This window comes from Schistocerca cancellata, chromosome 9 (genome assembly GCF_023864275.1).
Source record: "Schistocerca cancellata isolate TAMUIC-IGC-003103 chromosome 9, iqSchCanc2.1, whole genome shotgun sequence".
Lineage (NCBI taxonomy): Eukaryota > Metazoa > Arthropoda > Insecta > Orthoptera > Acrididae > Schistocerca > Schistocerca cancellata.
The window spans coordinates 359,570,807-359,596,578 of NC_064634.1; the positions used below are offsets into that span (position 1 = coordinate 359,570,807).

The following is a 25,772-nucleotide window of genomic DNA, read 5'->3' on the forward strand; positions in this document are numbered from 1 at the left end:
AGCTATGAGGTGAAGCACCATTCAATGGAAAGCTGCATATTTAAGACTGTGTGGGTAATGAGAACTTGGAGGGATTACTACACTTGTAGTTATGGTTTTTCTGTAAATGCTGAATAAGTGTGTCTTTATGCTAAAATATATATATATATATATATAATACAGGGAAACATTCCACGTGGGAAAAATATATTTAAAAAGAAAGATGATGAGACTTACCCAACAAAAGCGCTGGCAGGTCGATAGACACACAAATAAACACAAACATACACACAAAACTCTGCTTTCGCAACCAACGGTTGCCTCGTCAGGAAAGAGGGAAGGAGAAGGAAAGACAAAAGGATTGGGTTTTAAGGGAGAGGGTAAGGAGTCATTCCAATCCCGGGAGCGGAAAGACTTACCTTAGGGGGGAAAAAAGGACAGGTTTACACTCGCACACACACACATATCCATCCACACATACACAGACACAAGCAGACATATATATATATATATATATATATATATATATATATATATATATATATATATATATATATATATAAGGCCCAGGAAACTTGCAGAACAACCCTCCAGCTCCCTTGTGTACTGAATTTTCTTATGTTGGGAGTTTAAATATTGTAGTTATGTATCTAATTGTTTAGTTGTACCAGTTGATAAATACGATATGTTATCCACATATCTGAACCAACTTGTTGTGTTGAAATTCAGTGGTGCTTTCTGTAGCTCATTTTGTTCAAAATTGCCCAGGAAAAAATTTCAGATAATATAGGACCAGGAGAAGAAACCCATAGCTAGGCCATCGGACTGACTACAATGTGTGTTTTGAACTGGTTACAGTAGTATTAAATGTTCTTGTTGCAGTTGCAGGCTATTCCAATGTTGTATCAAAATTTCCTTTGTTTGCTGAAGCTTATTACAACTTTTACTTTATAGTGGATATTGTTGTACTTTGGAAACAAACATCTAAGCAACAGAAAATTGACTTGGCACAGAGTCGTGAAGTGGTTTCCTCTTTGTACAACACCAATGAGAGGCTGAACTCACTGCGCAAAGCTGCTCGTTTACTGTTCAAGTCGAATGAAGTTGTGGAAGTCTTGAGTAAAGTAACTGCAGGAATAGAGAAAAAAGTACTATGTATCCGTGATGATAAAGCACTCTTACAGGATATCGGTAAGTATGCTTCTGAAATTTAAAAAAAAGCTTAAACGTAACACACTTTTTGCTCTGTGAAAACATGTTTTTGCTCATTTTTTAGGTCTAAAGCAGTATATCTTAAAACTGCTTCTATGCTACAATCCTCTGTGGCTGCGAATAGGCCTAGAAACAATTTACGGAAAAAATATTTTACTATCATCCAACTCTGATGTGCAAGGCTTAACAGCATTTCTCGTGCACAATTTTCTGGAAGACCGTTACATCAAACAAAAATACAACCATTCTAAAGCTCTGCATATGTATGATACAGCATATGTTCAAGCTATGAAAAAGTTCATATTAAAGAAGTTTTTCTCTCTTGTGTACGTCCTAGATCGAGCAAAAGAGACAAAACTGATTGGTCATGATCCATGTTTGTTCAACAAAAATGCTATGTACAAGGTATGTATCTATAAACATGTAGTATTTTAATTTGTAAGTTACCATTGCCACTGTAGACTGCCTGCAACTTACTGCCCACATGACAAATTATGTCTTAATGTCTTCTCTCTCTATGTGGTGAGTAGCAGTCTATCAACAAACCCCAATGACTGTTGCTTTCCCAATACTTCCAAAGACTTGTCTCACTGTGAGGAGGCATTACTGTGTTTTGAGTGGTGGTTCATCCTCTGCACACAGCCTCTGAACTGGCTTGTCCAATTAGAGCATGTTGACCAGCTGCTGGCCTCATAATGATCAATATAGTATACACAGCTTATGATGAACCATTAACTGCATCACCATAGTTAATTCAGGACTTTACAAATGCTTGTTTGATCTGCAAAAGTGAAGATCTGTCAGAGCTCCAGGTTTGTCAGCTGAAACTCTTCAAAATGTATAGTGACTTTATTAAATTTGTTCTTAGGTCTTTTAGGTAAAGTGTCCATATATTCTTCAGGTTTCAGTTTCTCTATATGCAACTGCTGTCTGTTTGAAGTTTGAGAATCACAACATCGCATGGGATTTGGGAGATTGGGTTGTGCATAGAGACTGAGCTTACAGTTCAGAGACAAACCCATCACTGAAAATACCAAAGGGTGAGCTTTCACTGTTGCAGAATCATAAGGCTGACGACCTTGGTGACAAATATGGATGTAGTTCATAGACTTTTTTTGAGAAATCCAATTCAGGTTGCCACAGTTCCCATTCTCAAAGTTGTGTGCTAAGAAACAACTACCGTATTTACTCGAATCTAAGACGCACTCGAATCTAAGCCGCACCCGAAAAATGAGACTCGAAATCGAGGAAAAAAATTTTCCCGAATCTAAGCCGCACCTGAAATTTGAGACTCTAAATTCAAGGGGAGAGAAAAGTTCTAGGCCGCACCTCCAAATCAAAACAAAGTTGGTCCATTGTAATATGAGACACAATTTAGGTCGAATGAATGACGATACAGCTACAGGAGTTTGGTTCGAGTCGTAAGCTTAACAGTTAAGTTTTACCAGGTAGCCATTGCTATACGTCAGGCGCTCCGTCCGTATTTATACGGGTACCCTTCCTTTTCACGTGCTTCGTCCGGTTTGAATCGATTGCTTATTTTGCTTTGGTCTGATAAGTGCCGTTTTCTTTGTTATAGGTGTTAACGTCACTCTGAGCTGAAAATGCATTACTGTACTGTGTAATGCATTGTTTGTCTCATTCTGATAGTGCGTGTTTATGGCCTGTCGCCGCGCGCGGCATGGCTTGCTTTTGTGCGCGCTACCGCCGCTTAAAATTTAAAAAAAAGAAAAGAGAGGAATCGTCTCACTAGCGAAACAATGGCAAGAGACTGCTATTTGTTGTTACTTACACTGCTTTCTTTGATAATGATCAACAAGAACCAAATAATAGACTGCATATGATAGAATATGTTCTGAACGAGAGTTAGGCGAAAATTTTTCTCCGTTTGAAAATCTTTGCGGCCGCTTCTCTAGTACGTCAAATTCTGCACAGGAATTAGTCATCTTAGATTTAAAAATCTAATCAGTTGCCGTGCTTAATTTCTGACTGTATCACTATTAGGCATAAGAAAAATACGAATGTAAACATGACACGATACGTATATTCTTCCGCGTTTGCTGTTGTCTCACTCTAGTTTCGTAGTTTATTAGGCAGATAGGATTTAAATGAAATAGCAGCAAACACGAAAGAATATGTGGCATAATGTTTACATTCATATTATTCTTATGGTGAAGAGAATACTGCATGTGATTCACATTTCGTCAGGTTCCTATTAGCAACCACCTCTTCTCACAGGTAGTAAAAAATTCAACACGTAGAGTTGGCCATATTGACAAACATCCCAAACAGTCTTGCCAGTCGGATTTTTGTAGTACATTGAAATTCTGCTACATTCGAAGATGAACAATATGGAATTTGTATTTACTTCGTTGGATAATGTACGAAAATGCAGTGGTCGAAACTCGGGGCGGAGAAAAAAGCTCGTCTTCCACCTTTTTTTTTTAATTTATTTACTGACGCAGAGATTTTGCGCCAGTATTTATCTCTGTGCCTACAAAGCATCCCCTTGTAGCGCTACATATATTCGACGGCAGAAGTTAGTTGTGGCTGCACGTACCAACATTTTTCATAACTTCCGCCTGCTTTGCACTCGATTCTAAGCCGCAGGCGGTTTTTTGGATTACAAAAACCGGAAAAAAAGTGCGGCTTAGATTCGAGTAAATACGGTAAGTTTGATTTTACGATAAATGCTAAACCATTCGGCTTACACTGCCGTCTTCGAGAACTACAGTGTGTATCCATCCAAAGAGGACAATAGTGTCATATTATCCTTCCTGTGAATAGTTCTGAAGCTGCAAACATATAGAAAATTGGTGCAAATTTCGCAAGAAGAAAGCTTTCTTGATGTCTTACTACAGTCAAATACATAAAGCATCCACCTGCTTTTTGATAGGCTGCTTGAGGCTTCATACCTTTGAATTCTTGCACATGTAGATATTTCTCAATTGGTGTTGAGACAGCATTTGCGTCTGCCATATTAAGTTGGAGAATACGTACTAAAAGATCTCCGTGACTGATAAAAACTGAACTGTCTTAACCGTGTTTGGCATTAATATTGAAGAAGAGTCAAACAGCTTCTGCTTTAATCTAGAATTCCGTTTGCAATGTGCTCATAAAACCATTGCTGATGCTCTTTCCTTTGTTCGAGTAACAAGTCAGAAATTATCATTGTCCTCTGCATAATCTAATTTGTAGTAAATTGGCATTTGTCATTTAGTTACTGTAGCAGATATTGTAACTAACGTATTGTTACATTTAGTCTTGCCTTAAGAGGAATATAAATTATCTACATTCATTGTAAATTAAATCTATTTTTGAGTTTCGTAACAACTATAATTATTCTCAAAAAGTTTTAGGAAACCATTAATTTTTACCACTGATTTTTCTGTTGCCTAAACAGAAATCTCATTTTGTGTGTGCTTCAGTTCTTATAGCGAATTAGTAATTTTTTAGCTCAACAAGATTAAAAGATTATCAGCAGGCTTAAAGTTATTTGTTCACTGTCCCATAATATGTGTCAGTGGCCAAAATGCAGCCCCACTGTGAATGCTGTTCTTGAACATAGGACGAATTGGTTGACATTCATAAGCAGGTGGAAGTTGCCCCGACTGCCGTCATACGATTCACAACCGATGCAAACTGGTATATGTTGGAAGATCTCCAGAGTGTCATGTACCTGTGGTATGGGTACCAAAGGTATCCCAAGTACTCTGTGCATCCTGTCTCCTGTGCAGAAAGTGCAGGATTTGTCTTTACTTGTCCACTTAACTGTGAGTGATTTGTCAGTGGTATATCTAGGGATCCTGTACAGGGTAGATGAACAGGAAGAACTCAGGGTGTTAAACCGATCCTTGTACCCAACAAGTTCAAGGTGCTGTCTTTCACTGAAACTGAAACTGAGCCAGTGGAACTCACTTCACCTCTTTTGTGGAAACCTGTTCTGTCCAGCATCAGGAGCAGGCAATTGCAAAAGGGTAGGGGTTATTAATTGTTCGCAGTTGAAACATGGCAAATGACGGTACCCTTTATGAAAATGGCAGCAAGGAACAGGAAAGGACACAGGTGCACTCAGTGTGTATGCCTGTGGCTCTCATTCAACATGTTGAAGAAGCTATTCTGTCTGTCATTGAGGGAACAGGATGCAGCCAACTGCAGATTGTGGCACACATTGTAACAAATGATGCCTGTCATCTGGGCTCAGATGTCATAGTTGTATTGTTCCAGTGACTGGCAGAAAAGGTTGAGAGAACTAGCCTTGTGCACAGAGTTTTAGTGGAACTCACAATTTGAAACATTGTCCCCAGAACTGATTGTGGCCCACTTGGTTCTGTGTTGAGTGGAAGGACTGAAACATAGACTTTGAAGGTTCTGCGACAAGCTAGGCTGCAACCTCCTGGACTTCACCATAGGGTTGAGAACTGTAGGGTCCCTCTAAATCGATCAGGTGTTCACTACACATCAGAGGCTGCTACCCAGCTAGCTGACCGTGTGCATGGTGCACCCAAGTGTTTCTTAGAATAGAAGACTCTCCATCCAATCCAGATAACAATAGTTGCAGCAAACACAGAAGTATCAGTGTAAGGTCGAAAGAATTGCCTCTGGCAGGTGAGAGTATTAAAGTCCTAGTGGTTAACTGGCAAAACATTCACAACAAAATGCCAAGAGTCTGAAGAGCTCCTGAAAAACAATGAAGCTCACATAGCACTAGGTACAGAAAGCTGGATGAAGCCTGAAATTGATAGCAGTGATATTTTTGGAGAGAAGTTAAGTGTATATCAAAAGGATATGCAAATGGAATATGGAGGTGGGGCATTTGTTGCGTTAGACAAGAAACTCTAATCCACTGAGATAGAAATTGAATCCGCACATGAGACTGTTCGGGCAAAAATCAGCATTGGCTGGGCATAAAATGGTAATTTGACCTTCTGTCACCCACCAGACTCATCTCCTGATGTAACCGAAAACCTTACAGAAAACCTCAGTTCGCTGATACTTAAGGTCCCCAGTCATACTGAAATCATCAGTGGAAACTGTAATGACCCAACAGTCAATTGAGAAAGGTAGAGTTCTCTTTGTGCTGTAAGTGATAAGATATCCCTCTGTTAACTACAATCTATTGTTAATGAGGTATCTTGAACGGAACGATCTCCATGCCAACCAGCATGGATTCTGAAAACATTAATCATATTCTCATTCTTGAAAGAAAAAACCTTGTTTCACAAAGCGCCTAGCATCCAGCGCATGTTGGTCCATCGATTACTCATATGATTTTGAAAGCATTTTAACATTTTTGAACACCTAAGTTGATTGCTGAATGAATCATAAGTTGGGCTATGGGAGCTGAGGGGAATGAAGCAAAACGGATGACTGCCAATCACTGTCTGATTACATGGATGATTGGGTTTGTGAATAATTAGCATTGTTATATTTACTAGCGAAATCTATAGATTCAGACAACCAGAGTGGAAATAAACGACTAACAGGAATAACAGGTAAGAAAGATTACGTATTATCTTCTCGGTGTACCCAAGAAAATGAAATTTTGACAGAAAATTTTTGGCCACATCGCTTCACTTGTAAGGGCCAGTTGTACAGTCCCAGGCTAGCAGCTGCTTAAGTTCTCTTCTGGAAGCAGCATGGAAAACGTGTTCTATGAACATTTAACAACGCCTGACCGAAGAATAATTGCTGGGTAATGAAACCGATGATTCTGACAGGGTTAGTGAAGTTACCCGGCAATTAAGTTTTGACAATGGCAGGAATAGTTACAGAATTAGTGATAAGATTGTTTGTTAGAACAAGGAAAGAGAAAAAACGGGGACATTACACAAATTACGGAAGAATATCACGATTCCAAATTTATATAAAAATTTCGTACTACTACTTTTCACTGTTGTGCTTGAGAAACTGGAGCGTATAAATGAAATGTGAAACTGTTTCCTAACATAGGCCTAACAGGCATTTGATATTGGTACTTTGTGAATTATATTATGTCGTGTTATAAAAATGAACATTTGTGTCAAAACAGTCTCATCTACATCCATACTCTGCAAGCCACCTGATGGTGTGTGGCGGAGCGTACCTTGAGTACCTCTATTGGTTCTCCCTTCTTTTCCAGTCTCATATTGTTCGTGGAAAGAAGTATTGTCGGTATGCTTCTGTATGGGCTCTAATCTCTCTGATTTTATCCTCATGGTCTCTTCGCGAGATATACGTAGGAGGGAGCAATATACTGCTTGTCTCTTCGGTGAGGGTATGTTCTCGAAACTTCAACAAAAGCCTGTACTGAGCTACTGAGTGCCTCTCCTGCAGAGTCTTCCACTGCCGTTTACCTATCATCTTCGTAACGCTTTCGCGATTACTAAATGATCCTGTAACAAAGCGCGCTGCTCTCCGTTGGATCTTCTCTATCTCTTCTATCAACCCTATCTGGTACGGATCCTACACTGCTGAGCAGTATTCAAGCAGTGGGCGAACAAGCGTACTGTAACCTACTTTGTTTGTTTTCGGATTGCATTTCCTTAGGATTCTTCCAATGAATCTCAGTCTGGCATCTGCTTTACCGACGATCAACTTTATATGATAATTCCATTTTAAATCACTCCTAATGCGTACTGCCAGATAATTTATGGAATTAACTGCTTCCAGTTGCTGACCTGCTATTTTGTAGCTAAATGATAAGGGATCTATCTTTATATGTATTCGCAGCACCTTACACTTGTCTACATTGAGATTCAATTGCCATTCCCTGCACCATGCGTCAGTTCGCTGCAGATCCTCCTGCATTTCAGTACAATTTTCCATTGTTACAACCTCTTGATATACCACAGCATCATCCGCAAAAAGCCTCAGTGAACTTCCGATGTCATCCACCAGGTCATTTATGTATATTGTGAATAGCAACGGTCCTACGACACTCCCCTGCGGCACACCTGAAATCACTCTTACTTTGGAAGACTTCTCTCCATTGAGAATGACATGCTGCGTTCTGTTATCTAGTAACTCTTCAATCCAATCACACAATTGGTCTGATAGTCCATATGCTAAGTCAGTACATAGAACTTTACTTTCGAATTCATTGAACGCCTCTCGCATAGCCATCCTCACACTACATATTGCTTCGCGTAATTTTTGTTTGTCTGCAAGGCTTTGGCTATGTTTATGTTTGCTGTGAAGTTCCCTTTGCTTCCGCAGCAGTTTTCTAACTTGGTTGTTGTACCACGGTGGCTCTTTTCCATCTCTTACGATCTTGCTTGGCACATACTCATGTAACACATATTGTACGATGGTTTTGAACTTTGTCCACTGATCCTCACGACTATCTGTACTTGAGACAAAACTTCTGTGTTGAGCCATCAGGTACACTGTAATCTGATTTTTGTCACTTTTTCTAAACAGAAAAATCTTCCTACCTTTTTTAATATTTCTATATACGGCTGAAATCATCGATGCAGTAACCGCTTTATGATCGCTGATTCCCTGTTCTGCGTTAACTGTTTCAAATAGTTCTGGTCTGTTTGTCACCAGAAGGTCTAATATGTTATCGCCACGAGTCGGTTCTCTGTTTAACTGCTCAAGGTAGTTTTCAGATAAAGCACTTAAAAAATTCACTGGATTCTTTGTCCCTGCCACCCGTTATGAACGTTTGAGTCTCCCAGTCTTTATCCAGCAAATTAAAATCTCCACCCAGAACTATAACATGGTGGGGAAATCTACTCGAAATATTTTCCAAATTATCCTTCAGGTGCTCAGCCACAACGCCTGCTGAGCCAGGGGGCCTATAGAAACATCCAAATACCATGTCTGAGCCTGCTTTAACCATGATCTTCACCCAAATTATTTCACATTTCGGATCTCCGTCAATTTCCTTCGATACTATTTCACTTCTTATTGCTATAAACACGCCTCCCCCTTCACTGTCCAGCCTGTCTCTACGGTATACATTCCAATCAGAGTTTAGGATTTCATTACTGTTTACGTCTGGTTTCAGCCAACTTTCTGTCCCTAGTACTATATGGGCATTGTGACCGTTCATTAATGAGAGCAGTTCTGGAACCTTTTTATAGACGCTCCTGCAGTTTACTATTAGCACATTAATATTGTTATTCCCTGTTGCATTTTGCGTACTCCTGCCTTGCCACGTCTCAGGAGGCGTCTTGTCGGGCCTAGGGAGGGAATTCTCTAACCTAAAAAACCCACATGTGCACTCCACACGTACTCCGCTATCCCTGTAGTCGCTTCCGGCATGTAGTGCACGCCTGACCTATTCAGGGGGACCCTACATTTCTCCACCCGATAGCGGAGTATTGTTTATTTTGTGTGTGCTAAAATTGATGCAATATTACAAAGGCCTATTTTGTTTTATTGAGCAGACAGTGACAAAATAGACGTAATCAGATTGAGAAACCATACCAAGTCTTGGGTATTATTTGTGTTAACAGCTTTTTCAGTATTAGACAATGACATTTCAATTTTTCATGTAGCAAAACATTTGACGAACTTTGATGAGGTAACAGATCCTTTTGCAGAAAGGAAAGCACACCGTGTACAGCTGTAGCAAGATTAGAGAGAAAAAAATGCTAGGAGCTAAGGTTTGAAGAAATGTGTACTGTCTTATTTGTCTCTTATCTTAACTGTTTTTATGTATCCTATATTTAATTTTATGTCACACAAAACAGCAAGTTATTAGTTAATAGGCAACAAAGAGTGCAAATTCCCTGAAGAGTTCTAGTTCTCCCGGTTACAAATAATCCCATCCAATATTAAATGTGAGGCGAAGGATGTCAAACCTGCTGACTGGGAGTAGGAGAGGCACCACAGGGCATTTTAATTGCCACTATCCTGAACATACATTACAAAATATACACATTTTAATTCCACAGAGCGAAATACAGTGACGTGCGATAGAAGAATGCTGTCTGAAGAGGTGTGGCACTGCACTTTGTCACAGTTAAGATCAAATAACATGTGTTACAATTCCTCGCACACATGTGTTTTATGTATCAGACTCTTCAGAAAGATATGCGCTACAAAATTAACATATTTTTGAAAATTCGATTTTTAAAATATTTTTGACCTATCTCAGTTGCTCGTTACAGGGGGGAGGGGTTGCTATAAAGCATTGTCCCGGTTCGGAAATATCGTAGATCTAGGGCTGACGCATAGAGCAGTCTGAGTTATAGTGCAAAAGTGGGTAGTCTCCACGTGATCCGTGTTTACATCATTTACTGTTCTTGCTGCTTCCTCTTCATTAATGCTCTCATGTCAAATGAAAACAAAATGCATTTCTATGGCCGGAAGCTATCAAGTGAATACAATACATTCACATAATTACAAAAGGCAAAAATTTGTTCTTAGTTTCAACTGTTCGCTGCATTTCAAGTGCACGTTTTCATCTTCTAGCGTGTATGGCATTATGCCATAATAAAGAACCAAATATGAGATAATACAGTACTGGTACTCCTAGAAAATTAACATCCCGAAAACCACACTGAAAAGCTTAATATCAGGTTGAGGAATACTTCATTGGGAATCTGGACATATGAATGTGCACTTTAAATGTGCACCTTTTAGTATGGTTCACGAAATTCTGATGCTCTTGGAGTATCCTCTGACATCTTGTTCCTTTTATGACATAATGTATGATCTTTCAATGTTTTACACGTACATACATATGGGCTTCCTACGTCATGGTAGCTGCGCAAGCGCGGTGTCGCCTGTTATCTGTGCTCTCTGGCAACTGCTGAAACCAACCTATTTCTAACAGGTCGCGGGAAAATATTGTGAATGGTGATTTGAAAAGCGTTACTTTCAAAGTAAGTTTGCTTTCATGCAAGTTGAACTATGTGCGAGACTGTGCAATGAATTTCTTAAACCAAACAGCGTTTGACTCTCGTTAAAAATCAAATTTTTAATGACGAGCCATTTAGAAGAATTTAGAGTCCATAAGATCAGACATTTATCTCGTTATTAAAAATTTTACTGACACATTCGTGTGATATATATATATATATATTAAAGTGTAACGTGCCCAAAAAGATTACATTCTATGTGAAAACTTAGCTTCTCTCGCAGCTTATTAACCTTAGAGACCAATATTATATGTGAAAGCTTTGCTTTTATTGTAGTAGCACTGTATATCAATTTAAATCATTAAATTTGCTTGTTTGTGTGTTTGCACTACTTACAGTGATGTTGCTGATCAGCTGACTACATCACTTGTCCTGTGCTCTGAATATCTGCTGTCGTCAGCTGGCGAGATCATGTCACATGAGCTATGACAGGCTTACAAAAGCACATCGCAATCTCGTTTTCAATGCTTGAGAAAGTAACATGCGGTGTTTGATGGAATTAGAAATTTATACTTTCGTAATATGAAAATATGCAGGCTGCATGTTACTTCACATCAAAGATCTTCCTAAAACCTGTATTTTTCCCTGAGTTTCGGGAAATTCTATGTCCGTGTATAAAACCATAACCATTCAAAAGATAAGTTTACAGTTCCAAGGGAAAATATACTATCACTTAACACGGAAAAAGTGTGTTTTCACCTGGGAGAAAGTGTATTTTTAGCTGGGGAATCCGGGAAAAATCCTGGAATTTTTTTCATGACTGGTACAGTGGGACGTGTGCTCTGCCATGCAGTTTACAGTGATCTGCAGAGTATACATGTATATGTAGTTTTCAGGAGAAAATTACAAGCTTACCATAATTAAAAATGTGATAAAATAGACGTGGATCTTCACTACTTTTACAGTTAATCCAAAATTAAGCAGCATGAAATTTTTCAGACCATATCCTTGTGGTGTTATAATGGAATCGTTCAGGCTGTTCACTGTATGTTTCTTTCCTCGGCAGGTCATTTAGAAATGTTGACTTTGTTAGGCTACACCAGCTCTAAACTAATAGCAGCAATGTTCAACACTGCTCTGATCTTTTTTGTGCAGATTGTTCAGCATGACTTACTTGGGAACAGTGCCACAAGTTGAAATTTTGTTTTCAAATATCACAACCAGATTCAGCCACCGAGGCCATTTTCAGGCGATTATGAGTCTTTCGTTTTGGGGCTACCGTATTTACTCGAATCTAAGCTGCACTTTTTTTCCGGTTTTCGTAATCAAAAAAACCGCCTGCGACTTAGAATCGAGTGCAAAGCAGGCGGAAGTTATGAAAAATGTTGGTACGTGCCGCCACAACTAACTTCTGCCGTCGAATATATGTAGCGCTACGCAGGCATGCTTCACAAAGATAAATACTGGCGCCAAAACCTCTGCGTCAGTAAATAAATTTTTTTAAAAAAAGTGGAACACGAGCTTTTTTTCTCCGCCGCGAGTTTTGACCACTGCATTTTCATACATTATCCAACGAAGTAAATACAAATTCCTTATTGTTCATCTTCGAATGTAGCACAATTTCAGTGTACTACGAAAATCTGACTGGCAAGACTGTTTGGGATGTTTGTCAATATGGCCAACTCTACGTTCTGAATTTTTTCCTATCTGTGAGAAGAGATGGTTGCTAATAGGAATCTGATGAAATTTGAATCACATACAGTATTCTCTTCACCATAAGAATAATACGAATATAAACATTTTGCCATGTATTCTTTCGTGTTTGCTGCTATCTCATTTAAATCCTGCCTGCCTAATAAACTACGAAACTAGAGTGAGACAACAGCAAACGCGGAAGAATATACGTATCGTGTCATGTTTATATTCGTATTATTCTTATGCCTAATAGTGATGCAGTCAGAAATGAAGCACGGCAAATGACTAGATTTTTAAATCTAAGATGACTCTAATTTCTGTGCAGAATTTGATGTAATAAAGAAGCGGCCGCAAAGATTTTCAAACGGAGAAAAATTTTCGCCTAACTCTCGTTCAGAACATGTTCTATCATACTCAGTCTATTATTTGATTCTTGTTGATCATTATCAAAGAAAGCAGCAGTGTAAGTAACAACAAATAGCAGTCTCTTGCCATTGTTTCGCTAATGAGACGATTCCTCTCTCTTTTTTTTTTATTGTACGCGGCGGTAGCGCGCACAAAAGCAAGCCTTACCGCGGGCCGCGACAGGCCGTAAACACGCGCTATCAGAATGCGACAAACAATGCATGACACAGTGCAGTAATGCATTTTCAGCTTAAGAGTGACGCAAACACCTATAACAAAGAAAACGGCACTTATCAGATCAAAGCAAAATAAGCAATCGATTCAAACCAGACGAAGCACGTGAAAAAGGAAGGGTATCCGTATACATACGGACGGAGCACCTGACGCATAGCAATGGCTACGTGGTAAAGCTTAACTGCTAAGCTTACGACTCGAACCAAACTACTGTAGCTGTATCGTCATTCAATCGACCTAAATTGTGTCTCATATTACAATGGACCAACTTTGTTTCGATTTGGAGGTGCGGCCTAAAACTTTTTTCTCCCCTTGAATTTCGAGTCTCAAATTTCAGGTGCGGCTTAGATTCGGGAATTTTTTTTTTTCCTTTATTTCGAGTCTCATTTTTCAGGTGCGGCTTAGATTCGAGTGCGGCTTAGATTCGAGTAAATACGGTACATCGGCAGATTGCTCTAACAGTATCACACTGAACGGCGTGGCTGAATGTTTCATGGTAGTCAATACTGTTGCTTTGGGTGTAGCATCAGATAACAAGTAGAGCTTAATAATCAGAAATTTCCAGTAACATCTCATTTTAAAAAAAATTATAAAGATTGCCTTGCACTGTGCTGGTAATTCTGTTAGTCTATGTGAAATTTTCCACCTCCAACACAATTTTGTCTTTCATTATTCATTTCCATCTAATGAAGTTTGGAGACCTGATTGCTTCAGAATAGTTTCTGAGCTCAACCTCATGGACGGATGTCAACTTGGCCAGGGTGCGTGAACTCGTATGATCTGATCGAAGATAATCCGTGAAAATGATTGCAGAAGAACTGAACATCAATCAAGAAATGGTTCATCTAATAATAACTGAAGATCTTGGTATGTGAGAGATTTGTGCAAAAATGGTCCCCAAAAATCTCACACAACAACAGCGAGAAACACGGAAAAATGTGGCAGCCAATCTGTTAGAGCAAACGGAAATCAATCCAGAATTGTTGAGCTGTGTTATCACTGGTGATGAAAGATGGTTTTTTCAGTACGATCAAGAGACAAAACACCAAAGTTTGCAATGGTGCTCAAAGGGATCATCCAGACCAAAAAACCTTGCATGTCAAAGTCAAAAATCAAATGCATGCTTGTGTGCTTCTTTGATTCCAAGAGAATTGTTCATAAATAGTGGGTGCTTCCTGGACCAACAGTTAACCAATATTGCTACAAAGAAATTTTAGAAAGAGTTCTTCGTGTCCGTGCCAACATTGCTGATAATTGGATTCTGCATCACGATAATGCGCCATCCCATACTGCTCTGTCAGTACAGCAATTTTTAACCTCAAAACAAATTTCAGTACTACCACAACCACCTTATTAACCAGATTTTTAAACAAGACAAGATGTCCAAAAAGCTTTGATGAGGGTCTTACAGGATATTACAGAAGATGAGTTCCAGAAATGTTACCATCAATGACAGAAGCGCTGGAAAAAGTGAGTGCAGTCAGAAGGAAACTACTTTGAAGGAGACAACACTAAACTTCACTAAAATGGTAAGCAACCTTTTTTTTTCACATCAGTCTCATTACTTTATTGTCGCACCTCGTATGACCTGTGGACAACAAGGCTAAAACAACATCCTGAACATACATTACAAAATATACACATTTTAATTCCACAGAGCGAAATACAGTGACGTGCGATAGAAGAATGCTGTCTGAAGAGGTGTGGCACTGCACTTTGTCACAGTTAAGATCAAATAACATGTGTTACAATTCCTCGCACACATGTGTTTTATGTATCAGACTCTTCAGAAAGATATGCGCTACAAAATTAACATATTTTTGAAAATTCGATTTTTAAAATATTTTTGACCTATCTCAGTTGCTCGTTACAGGGGGGAGGGGTTGCTATAAAGCATTGTCCCGGTTCGGAAATATCGTAGATCTAGGGCTGACGCATAGAGCAGTCTGAGTTATAGTGCAAAAGTGGGTAGTCTCCACGTGATCCGTGTTTACATCATTTACTGTTCTTGCTGCTTCCTCTTCATTAATGCTCTCATGTCAAATGAAAACAAAATGCATTTCTATGGCCGGAAGCTATCAAGTGAATACAATACATTCACATAATTACAAAAGGCAAAAATTTGTTCTTAGTTTCAACTGTTCGCTGCATTTCAAGTGCACGTTTTCATCTTCTAGCGTGTATGGCATTATGCCATAATAAAGAACCAAATATGAGATAATACAGTACTGGTACTCCTAGAAAATTAACATCCCGAAAACCACACTGAAAAGCTTAACATCAGGTTGAGGAATACTTCATTGGGAATCTGGACATATGAATGTGCACTTTAAATGTGCACCTTTTAGTATGGTTCACGAAATTCTGATGCTCTTGGAGTATCCTCTGACATCTTGTTCCTTTTATGACATAATGTATGATCTTTCAATGTTTTACACGTACATACATATGGGCTTCCTACGTCATGGTAGCTGCGCAAGCGCGGTGTCGCCTGTTATCTGTGCTCTCTGGCAACTGCTGAAACCAACCTATTTCTAACAGGTCGCGGGAAAATATTGTGAATGGTGATTTGAAAAGCGTTACTTTCAAAGTAAGTTTGCTTTCATGCAAGTTGAACTATGTGCGAGACTGTGCAATGAATTTCTTAAACCAAACAGCGTTTGACTCTCGTTAAAAATCAAATTTTTAATGACGAGCCATTTAGAAGAATTTAGAGTCCATAAGATCAGACATTTATCTCGTTATTAAAAATTTTACTGACACATTCGTGTGATATATATATATATATATATATATATTAAAGTGTAACGTGCCCAAAAAGATTACATTCTATGTGAAAACTTAGCTTCTCTCGCAGCTTATTAACCTTAGAGACCAATATTATATGTGAAAGCTTTGCTTTTATTGTAGTAGCACTGTATATCAATTTAAATCATTAAATTTGCTTGTTTGTGTGTTTGCACTACTTACAGTGATGTTGCTGATCAGCTGACTACATCACTTGTCCTGTGCTCTGAATATCTGCTGTCGTCAGCTGGCGAGATCATGTCACATGAGCTATGACAGGCTTACAAAAGCACATCGCAATCTCGTTTTCAATGCTTGAGAAAGTAACATGCGGTGTTTGATGGAATTAGAAATTTATACTTTCGTAATATGAAAATATGCAGGCTGCATGTTACTTCACATCAAAGATCTTCCTAAAACCTGTATTTTTCCCTGAGTTTCGGGAAATTCTATGTCCGTGTATAAAACCATAACCATTCAAAAGATAAGTTTACAGTTCCAAGGGAAAATATACTATCACTTAACACGGAAAAAGTGTGTTTTCACCTGGGAGAAAGTGTATTTTTAGCTGGGGAATCCGGGAAAAATCCTGGAATTTTTTTCATGACTGGTACAGTGGGACGTGTGCTCTGCCATGCAGTTTACAGTGATCTGCAGAGTATACATGTATATGTAGTTTTCAGGAGAAAATTACAAGCTTACCATAATTAAAAATGTGATAAAATAGACGTGGATCTTCACTACTTTTACAGTTAATCCAAAATTAAGCAGCATGAAATTTTTCAGACCATATCCTTGTGGTGTTATAATGGAATCGTTCAGGCTGTTCACTGTATGTTTCTTTCCTCGGCAGGTCATTTAGAAATGTTGACTTTGTTAGGCTACACCAGCTCTAAACTAATAGCAGCAATGTTCAACACTGCTCTGATCTTTTTTGTGCAGATTGTTCAGCATGACTTACTTGGGAACAGTGCCACAAGTTGAAATTTTGTTTTCAAATATCACAACCAGATTCAGCCACCGAGGCCATTTTCAGGCGATTATGAGTCTTTCGTTTTGGGGCTACCGTATTTACTCGAATCTAAGCTGCACTTTTTTTCCGGTTTTCGTAATCAAAAAAACCGCCTGCGACTTAGAATCGAGTGCAAAGCAGGCGGAAGTTATGAAAAATGTTGGTACGTGCCGCCACAACTAACTTCTGCCGTCGAATATATGTAGCGCTACGCAGGCATGCTTCACAAAGATAAATACTGGCGCCAAAACCTCTGCGTCAGTAAATAAATTTTTTTAAAAAAAGTGGAACACGAGCTTTTTTTCTCCGCCGCGAGTTTTGACCACTGCATTTTCATACATTATCCAACGAAGTAAATACAAATTCCTTATTGTTCATCTTCGAATGTAGCACAATTTCAGTGTACTACGAAAATCTGACTGGCAAGACTGTTTGGGATGTTTGTCAATATGGCCAACTCTACGTTCTGAATTTTTTCCTATCTGTGAGAAGAGATGGTTGCTAATAGGAATCTGATGAAATTTGAATCACATACAGTATTCTCTTCACCATAAGAATAATACGAATATAAACATTTTGCCATGTATTCTTTCGTGTTTGCTGCTATCTCATTTAAATCCTGCCTGCCTAATAAACTACGAAACTAGAGTGAGACAACAGCAAACGCGGAAGAATATACGTATCGTGTCATGTTTATATTCGTATTATTCTTATGCCTAATAGTGATGCAGTCAGAAATGAAGCACGGCAAATGACTAGATTTTTAAATCTAAGATGACTCTAATTTCTGTGCAGAATTTGATGTAATAAAGAAGCGGCCGCAAAGATTTTCAAACGGAGAAAAATTTTCGCCTAACTCTCGTTCAGAACATGTTCTATCATACTCAGTCTATTATTTGATTCTTGTTGATCATTATCAAAGAAAGCAGCAGTGTAAGTAACAACAAATAGCAGTCTCTTGCCATTGTTTCGCTAATGAGACGATTCCTCTCTCTTTTTTTTTTATTGTACGCGGCGGTAGCGCGCACAAAAGCAAGCCTTACCGCGGGCCGCGACAGGCCGTAAACACGCGCTATCAGAATGCGACAAACAATGCATGACACAGTGCAGTAATGCATTTTCAGCTTAAGAGTGACGCAAACACCTATAACAAAGAAAACGGCACTTATCAGATCAAAGCAAAATAAGCAATCGATTCAAACCAGACGAAGCACGTGAAAAAGGAAGGGTATCCGTATACATACGGACGGAGCACCTGACGCATAGCAATGGCTACGTGGTAAAGCTTAACTGCTAAGCTTACGACTCGAACCAAACTACTGTAGCTGTATCGTCATTCAATCGACCTAAATTGTGTCTCATATTACAATGGACCAACTTTGTTTCGATTTGGAGGTGCGGCCTAAAACTTTTTTCTCCCCTTGAATTTCGAGTCTCAAATTTCAGGTGCGGCTTAGATTCGGGAATTTTTTTTTTTCCTTTATTTCGAGTCTCATTTTTCAGGTGCGGCTTAGATTCGAGTGCGGCTTAGATTCGAGTAAATACGGTACATCGGCAGATTGCTCTAACAGTATCACACTGAACGGCGTGGCTGAATGTTTCATGGTAGTCAATACTGTTGCTTTGGGTGTAGCATCAGATAACAAGTAGAGCTTAATAATCAGAAATTTCCAGTAACATCTCATTTTAAAAAAAATTATAAAGATTGCCTTGCACTGTGCTGGTAATTCTGTTAGTCTATGTGAAATTTTCCACCTCCAACACAATTTTGTCTTTCATTATTCATTTCCATCTAATGAAGTTTGGAGACCTGATTGCTTCAGAATAGTTTCTGAGCTAATCCAGTTCTGTTAACATACATCCTGTAAAATACATCAGTTTTCCAGTTTTTCCTTTTTCAAAGGTCAATCTTTGCTCTTCCAGACCCATCTGGTTTAACTGCATTTTCCACTTGAGGACTTAATGATCCACTAACATTTCTAACCCATCCCTGTTTAAGTCATTGTAATAGAAGTGTCCTTATCAGATGCTGTCTTAATTTCCTCATGTAGGAATATTATCAAGGTTTCTCCTGGAAATCCTGTCTCACACATCTCTGCTCAACCAGTTTTTGTCCAGAAGTGAGAACCATCAACATTTTCAGCATAGCCAACTAAGACTGCTTGTTGTCCCTTGGAATCCCACTTAAATATTACTCTTTTGGAGCATGTATATAACATGTGGTCCCAAAATTACAGTCTCTTCAGATGAACATTCTCTCCATGAACAGTTGATACGAAGTATTTCGATCAGCTCTGGGTGGCCCAGTTTGATTACGAATGTACACAGCAGTATCAGCTGCTTCTGCCCATAAAGCTTTCGGCAGATTCTTTGACAGCAGAATTGCCTGTGCAAGTTCAACAGTTCCATTTATACATTCAGTGCAGCAATTTTGTTATGGCATATAGAGGTTTACAGTAAGTAACTTTGTACCACTCATTTTCAGAAAACCTCGAACCTGTTTATGTCAAATTGGTGACCACTGCTGAACTCACACTTTTAACAGGACTCCGTAGTGTATTTTAAGAGTATGTAGGATTTCTTTATTCTTTCTGACTGCTTTATCCTTTTCTTTCAAACTCTGCAAATTCTTGAATAGTCACATATGAAGCAGATGATACAACTCAAACCTTTTATTTTCTATAGGTACACACAGATCTGCATGAATTATTTCCCAGGTTAATTGAAACACTGTTGGTGTCACTGGACACTCATCTTGTTGCTTCCCCCTCAACACATGAACCACAAAAGTAACTATCAAAATTAACATTGTTTCCATTTCTTGTCAAGAATTTGTATACATGGGGTTCATTTTGATAACCCTGTCACTGGAAGCCGGATTAGTGTCAGAAACACATGGTGTTCCAGGCTGGTTCACTTGAATTTCCACAGAACATACACCTCGTGCCTAAACAATGCCCCTTTTTTTGTGACTTAACAACTGTTTCAATGAATTGAGTGGCAACCCTTCGTCAATTTCTGATGTCACTCGAAACAAATTATTTCTAGCAGTGGGTGTAAAAAACAGACTGTACACATAAGTTAAATGCATTTCACTATTTACTAGGGTTCTGAAGTAAATTCTTTTTACAGTAACATTCATGATAGAATTCTTACCAAAACGTACTTCAACTGGTGCTGGAAAAGTGTAGAACATTTAAAACTTTTCACCATGATGTGTTGAGTGAGACATGGCCTCAGAATTGATGATGCAACCATTTGTATAGAGCTCAACATTTAGACATTCACTTATAAATGCTTTACTGGAAAGCGTAGAAAGCAGACGTAAATGCATCACCTTTAGTCTCTTCACTGTTGTGTTTGAACAGTCCCTTCTGATATGTCCTTTTTTTCACAACAACTGATGCAATTACAACATGACTTCTGGAATTCCTCGTTTGCTACTTAGGGGGATCCTTTCAATTCTTTAACCCCTTAACTGAAAAGGCAGAGAATACTTGCGACTTTAATTTTTACAAAAGCTTAAAAGTGCAAGAATACCTGTCTTGACAATATTCTGCTTAGAAATTTTAATCCTCGGAGAAAATTTTTGTATCGAGTTAGTCACAAATGTGGTCACAACAGAGCACAACAATGCAGCTTTGCTCAGTTTCCCAGATTCTGTTGGTCATCTGTAGTCAAGGTTAGATGGAGACAGAGTCTAGTTGCCACTTGGTCATGCTGTGTAAATATAATCTGGGTTGTTTTTCCCTTTGTCTTTTCGTTATGGAGAGTGACGAAGAGTTTTATATAGAATATAGTGGGACAGAAAGTGACACCTCAGACACCGACAGTGTCTGCGAAACGATGACAGATCAAGAAAGTGTTTCAAGCAATGTTAGTTTTTCCAGCCCCAGAAAATGTTATGAAATAGACATGACTGCAGAATTTCCTCCTGAATCACCAAGATTTCTGTTCACTGGAACACTTTCAGACTTCACAAAAAATGCCTCTTCAAATGTGATGGAATATGTAAGTAAAATAATTAATGACAAGTTAGTAAATATTGTAGTCACCGAGACTAGTAGATATGCTCGAGATAAGACAGTTGCTAGTTGAAAGGACACAGTGATGAGATACAAATCTTCTTTGGTACAATACTGTTACAAAATATAAAAACCAAGTTACCAGCTGTATTGGTGTAAACAGCCACTACCTGCAATGTGAATATTTCGCCAGTTACACAGCTACAAATAGTTAAAGAAATGCCTTCTTTCAGGCAGCTCAAAGTATAATCCTGCTAGCCATCCACAGCCAAAACTAAACAGAATCTGGCGTATTTTACAACATTACAATAAGAAATTCAAAATTATTTGTACTTCTGAGAGGGCTGTCACCAAAGATGAATTTATCGTAAGTAAATGGAGATTAGTTTGGGTTCAGTATCTGCCACTAAAGAGAGCAAGAATTATTATAAACACATATATGTTGTATGGGTACAAGTCTGGTGATGTATGGTCTGTAATTATATACACAGGTAAGAGCACAGTATTTTTAATGAAACCCCTTCTCAACAAAGGCTACTGCCTTACAGTTGATAATTTATACACTCTTCCAAGCTAGCATATCTCCTAATTGCTAAGAAGACTGACATATATGGCACTATGCAACCTTCTAGAAAATATACCACCAAACCTTTGCAGTAAGAAATTGAAGAAGGGTGATATTGTTGCATTTCAGAGGAGTAAATTTACAGCAATGAGATGAAAAAACAAGAGTGATATGTATATTTGGAACACTGTCCACAATGCAGAAGTGTAAAATATAAATACAAGGGGTAAACAGGTAGCAAAACCAGCAGGAGTCATATCATATAACGACACAATGGGAGGAGTGGATCAAGTTGACCAGCGTATATCAGACAATCCAGTAACACAGAAAAGAGGGTAAAAATACTGAAAAAAATATTTTTCCATATACTTGAACTGGCTGTTTAGAATTCATTCAATTTGTACAAGAAATGTGGAGGAGCAAAGGACGTTCTTGATTTTTATGTGGCAGTGATTGAGATGATGACAGCCGAACAGCACAGGAAGGAATTCTCCTTGAAAGTAGATGGTTGTCCATTCACGAGCACCAAACCCATTTGCCTATCTGACCGTCATTTCCCATCATTCATTCCACCTGCTGCAAAGAAGCAGAATCCTACCACAATATGTGGGATGTGGAACAGAGTTTGAGACAGGAATGGGAAGAAAAAATAGGAAGGACTCGTGCTATATTTGTGAGGATTGAAATGTAGCTCTGTATATTGTACCATATTTGAGAATCTTTTACACAGCCACAAAAATATGTGAATGTGTATTATTGAAATTTTTGTTGTTTATTGGAAACAGCACAGTTTCGAAAGAGATTGAACTAAAATGTTCTGTCCTAAGACATTTTATTCTGTGTGGAATTATGTTTCAAAAGCATCAACTGTACTTAGGGTTTTAATATAACATTTTTTCAACATTCTCTATTTACCCTTTAAGTTAATAATTTGTCAAACTATAGTTTGAAATAACCTATAACCATAATAAAGTTTAAAATTAAACAATAAAAAAATTGGAAATTTTTGTACCCACTTATACAGAAAAATTGTTAAATTAGGAGTTAATTTGATCCACTTTAGCTCTTGTTGTCATCAGTGCAGACAATGAATTCTAAGCTATGTTCCACTATTGATGTTGCTCTCTTTAGATGTGAAAACAGTCATAAACATATTGAGTGTGTGTTAATCATCTGACAGTGCCCACCAACCCTGTAGGAGATTTATGTAGCTATACAGCCATGTGCTCAGGAACTTAAATGTTGTATAAGTAAAATGAAGCCTTAGAGTTTGACTATGTACCTGACCATGTCATTGCCTTCATTAAAATTAAAACTATAACAGCAAAACAATTGCTCTTCCACCATATCTATGATGCATGATACACAGTAACATTAACGTGTTTTAATTAGTATCTAGCAAGTTTACATGCTACATGGGTGTGTACGCAATACGAGGTGCTACAATAAAATAATGAGACTGATTTTCTTTGCAAGATGTGGCAACCCTGCAGGCTTGCATAGGCACAATATCTTTGACCTTGCTCTATAAACTGCTTCTAATTCAAGCGGCACATCGATGCAACTGCTCAGTCGTTAGTTGTGCTGTAATAAATTAACACGTGTTTCTGTCACTCGTGACTGAAATGGAACCGCATAATATTGCGTAACGTTATGCCATTTCTTTTTGTGTTAAATTGGGTGAAAATGTGATGACAACATACGGTAAGCTTCAGAAGGCTTTTGGAGAGGAGGTTATGTCAAGAGCTCAAGTTTTTCATTGGCATAAAATGTTTAGTGAAGGCAGAACGAATGTTGATGATGAAGACCGCAGTGGACGACCGTCAACCTCATGGACGGATGTCAACTTGGCCAGGGTGCGTGAACTCGTATGATCTGATCGAAGATAATCCGTGAAAATGATTGCAGAAGAACTGAACATCAATCAAGAAATGGTTCATCTAATAATAACTGAAGATCTTGGTATGTGAGAGATTTGTGCAAAAATGGTCCCCAAAAATCTCACACAACAACAGCGAGAAACACGGAAAAATGTGGCAGCCAATCTGTTAGAGCAAACGGAAATCAATCCAGAATTGTTGAGCTGTGTTATCACTGGTGATGAAAGATGGTTTTTTCAGTACGATCAAGAGACAAAACACCAAAGTTTGCAATGGTGCTCAAAGGGATCATCCAGACCAAAAAACCTTGCATGTCAAAGTCAAAAATCAAATGCATGCTTGTGTGCTTCTTTGATTCCAAGAGAATTGTTCATAAATAGTGGGTGCTTCCTGGACCAACAGTTAACCAATATTGCTACAAAGAAATTTTAGAAAGAGTTCTTCGTGTCCGTGCCAACATTGCTGATAATTGGATTCTGCATCACGATAATGCGCCATCCCATACTGCTCTGTCAGTACAGCAATTTTTAACCTCAAAACAAATTTCAGTACTACCACAACCACCTTATTAACCAGATTTTTAAACAAGACAAGATGTCCAAAAAGCTTTGATGAGGGTCTTACAGGATATTACAGAAGATGAGTTCCAGAAATGTTACCATCAATGACAGAAGCGCTGGAAAAAGTGAGTGCAGTCAGAAGGAAACTACTTTGAAGGAGACAACACTAAACTTCACTAAAATGGTAAGCAACCTTTTTTTTTCACATCAGTCTCATTACTTTATTGTCGCACCTCGTATGACCTGTGGACAACAAGGCTAAAACAAAAACCCACGTTCTCTGTGATGAATCTAAACAATACACACACACACACACACACACACACACACACACACACAGAGAGAGAGAGAGAGAAAGAGAGAGAGAGAGAGAGAGAGAGAGAGAGAGAGAGAGAGAGTATATCCAAAATGCCTTATATGAGATATATTATGAAGGCAAAGAATTGGCATTCTGCTGCAGAGTGATAGGTAAACAGGAAAATAATTCAGCTGGCAAAGCAATCAGAGTTGTGCGTAGACGAGTCTCTGTAATGTGAGGTGCCATCTGGCAGCAAGCTGTCATTTTGCTGTTCAGTAAAAGGAATATGTGGTAGTTGGAAAAAGGGTAGTTGCAAGTAGGAAACAAGAAGCTGCTGACAATCAACACCATGGTGAACCGGTTATTAAACACACTATTGGAAAGAAGTTACTCCTGTTAGGTTGACAATAGGACATAGCCCATTGATGAATAGTTTCCTCCTCCAGAAAGGTAAACTTACATGGAGATATCCTCTCTGTTTCAACTAATAATAGGATAAGTGTATCATGTGAAAATGTTAAGGCACTACTCAGTATAAATGGCGGTCTTATGGTTCAATTATATAGACCAAAAGGTTGACTGACAGATGTAGCCGAAAACCTTAGAGATGACTTCGGCTTGCAAATGTCTATGTTCCCCAATCATACTGTCATCATTGAAGGATACTTCAATAATCTAACAATCAATTGGGATAATTAAAGTTTTGTAAGTTTGGGACATAAAAAGATATAGTGCAAAACATTACAAAATACCTTTTGTTGAAACTACATAGACCAAATGGTTTGAAAGTTGAATCACATTTAGAAAAACAGCATGCAGAACACACAAACTCACAGCACATAATAGTTGAAAGAACACGAATATGTTAACATACATACAGATTCCCAGTTTCACAATACATCATTGAAAGAAGATAATAGTGTGTACTTTGAAGTTCACAAGAAAGATACCGGACATCACTGAGCTCCCCTCTCCCCTTCAACTTCGAATGAGTTTCCAACTGTAGTCAGTCAGTTGCTTTTATCAGTCAATCAGACAGTGACATTGTTCTCACTTGCAGTATATTCCAAACTTACACTGTTGGCTCCCCTTGCACAAAGAAAATCTTTACAGCAGTATGCTTGATTCTTTCGAGCCCACGTGTCTAATGCGTAACAGGTGACTGGGAACGGTAATTCCCAGCTCCGGATTGACAGGTAGCATTCCACATACCACCTGGTACAGGCCAGGGAGGGGCAATTGCCTGAACTGGTACCTTCCCAGATAGCCGGTTCGTCCATCTGTCAGGTTTTTAGGAGGTGTGAACAATCACCGAAGGCAGGTGCA

General features: G+C 38.6%; 1 protein-coding gene across 1 annotated transcript in view; it reads left to right on the forward strand.

Annotated features, from left to right (window-relative positions):
• LOC126100586 (protein abnormal spindle) overlaps nucleotides 1-25,772 on the forward strand; it is a 209,745-nt gene that overhangs the window by 113,223 nt on the left and 70,750 nt on the right. The window contains exons 8-9 of the mRNA XM_049911209.1: nucleotides 934-1,170; nucleotides 1,256-1,596. Of these exons, the coding sequence (XP_049767166.1) occupies nucleotides 934-1,170; nucleotides 1,256-1,596 (578 nt within the window). The remainder of the gene's footprint in view (nucleotides 1-933; nucleotides 1,171-1,255; nucleotides 1,597-25,772) is intronic.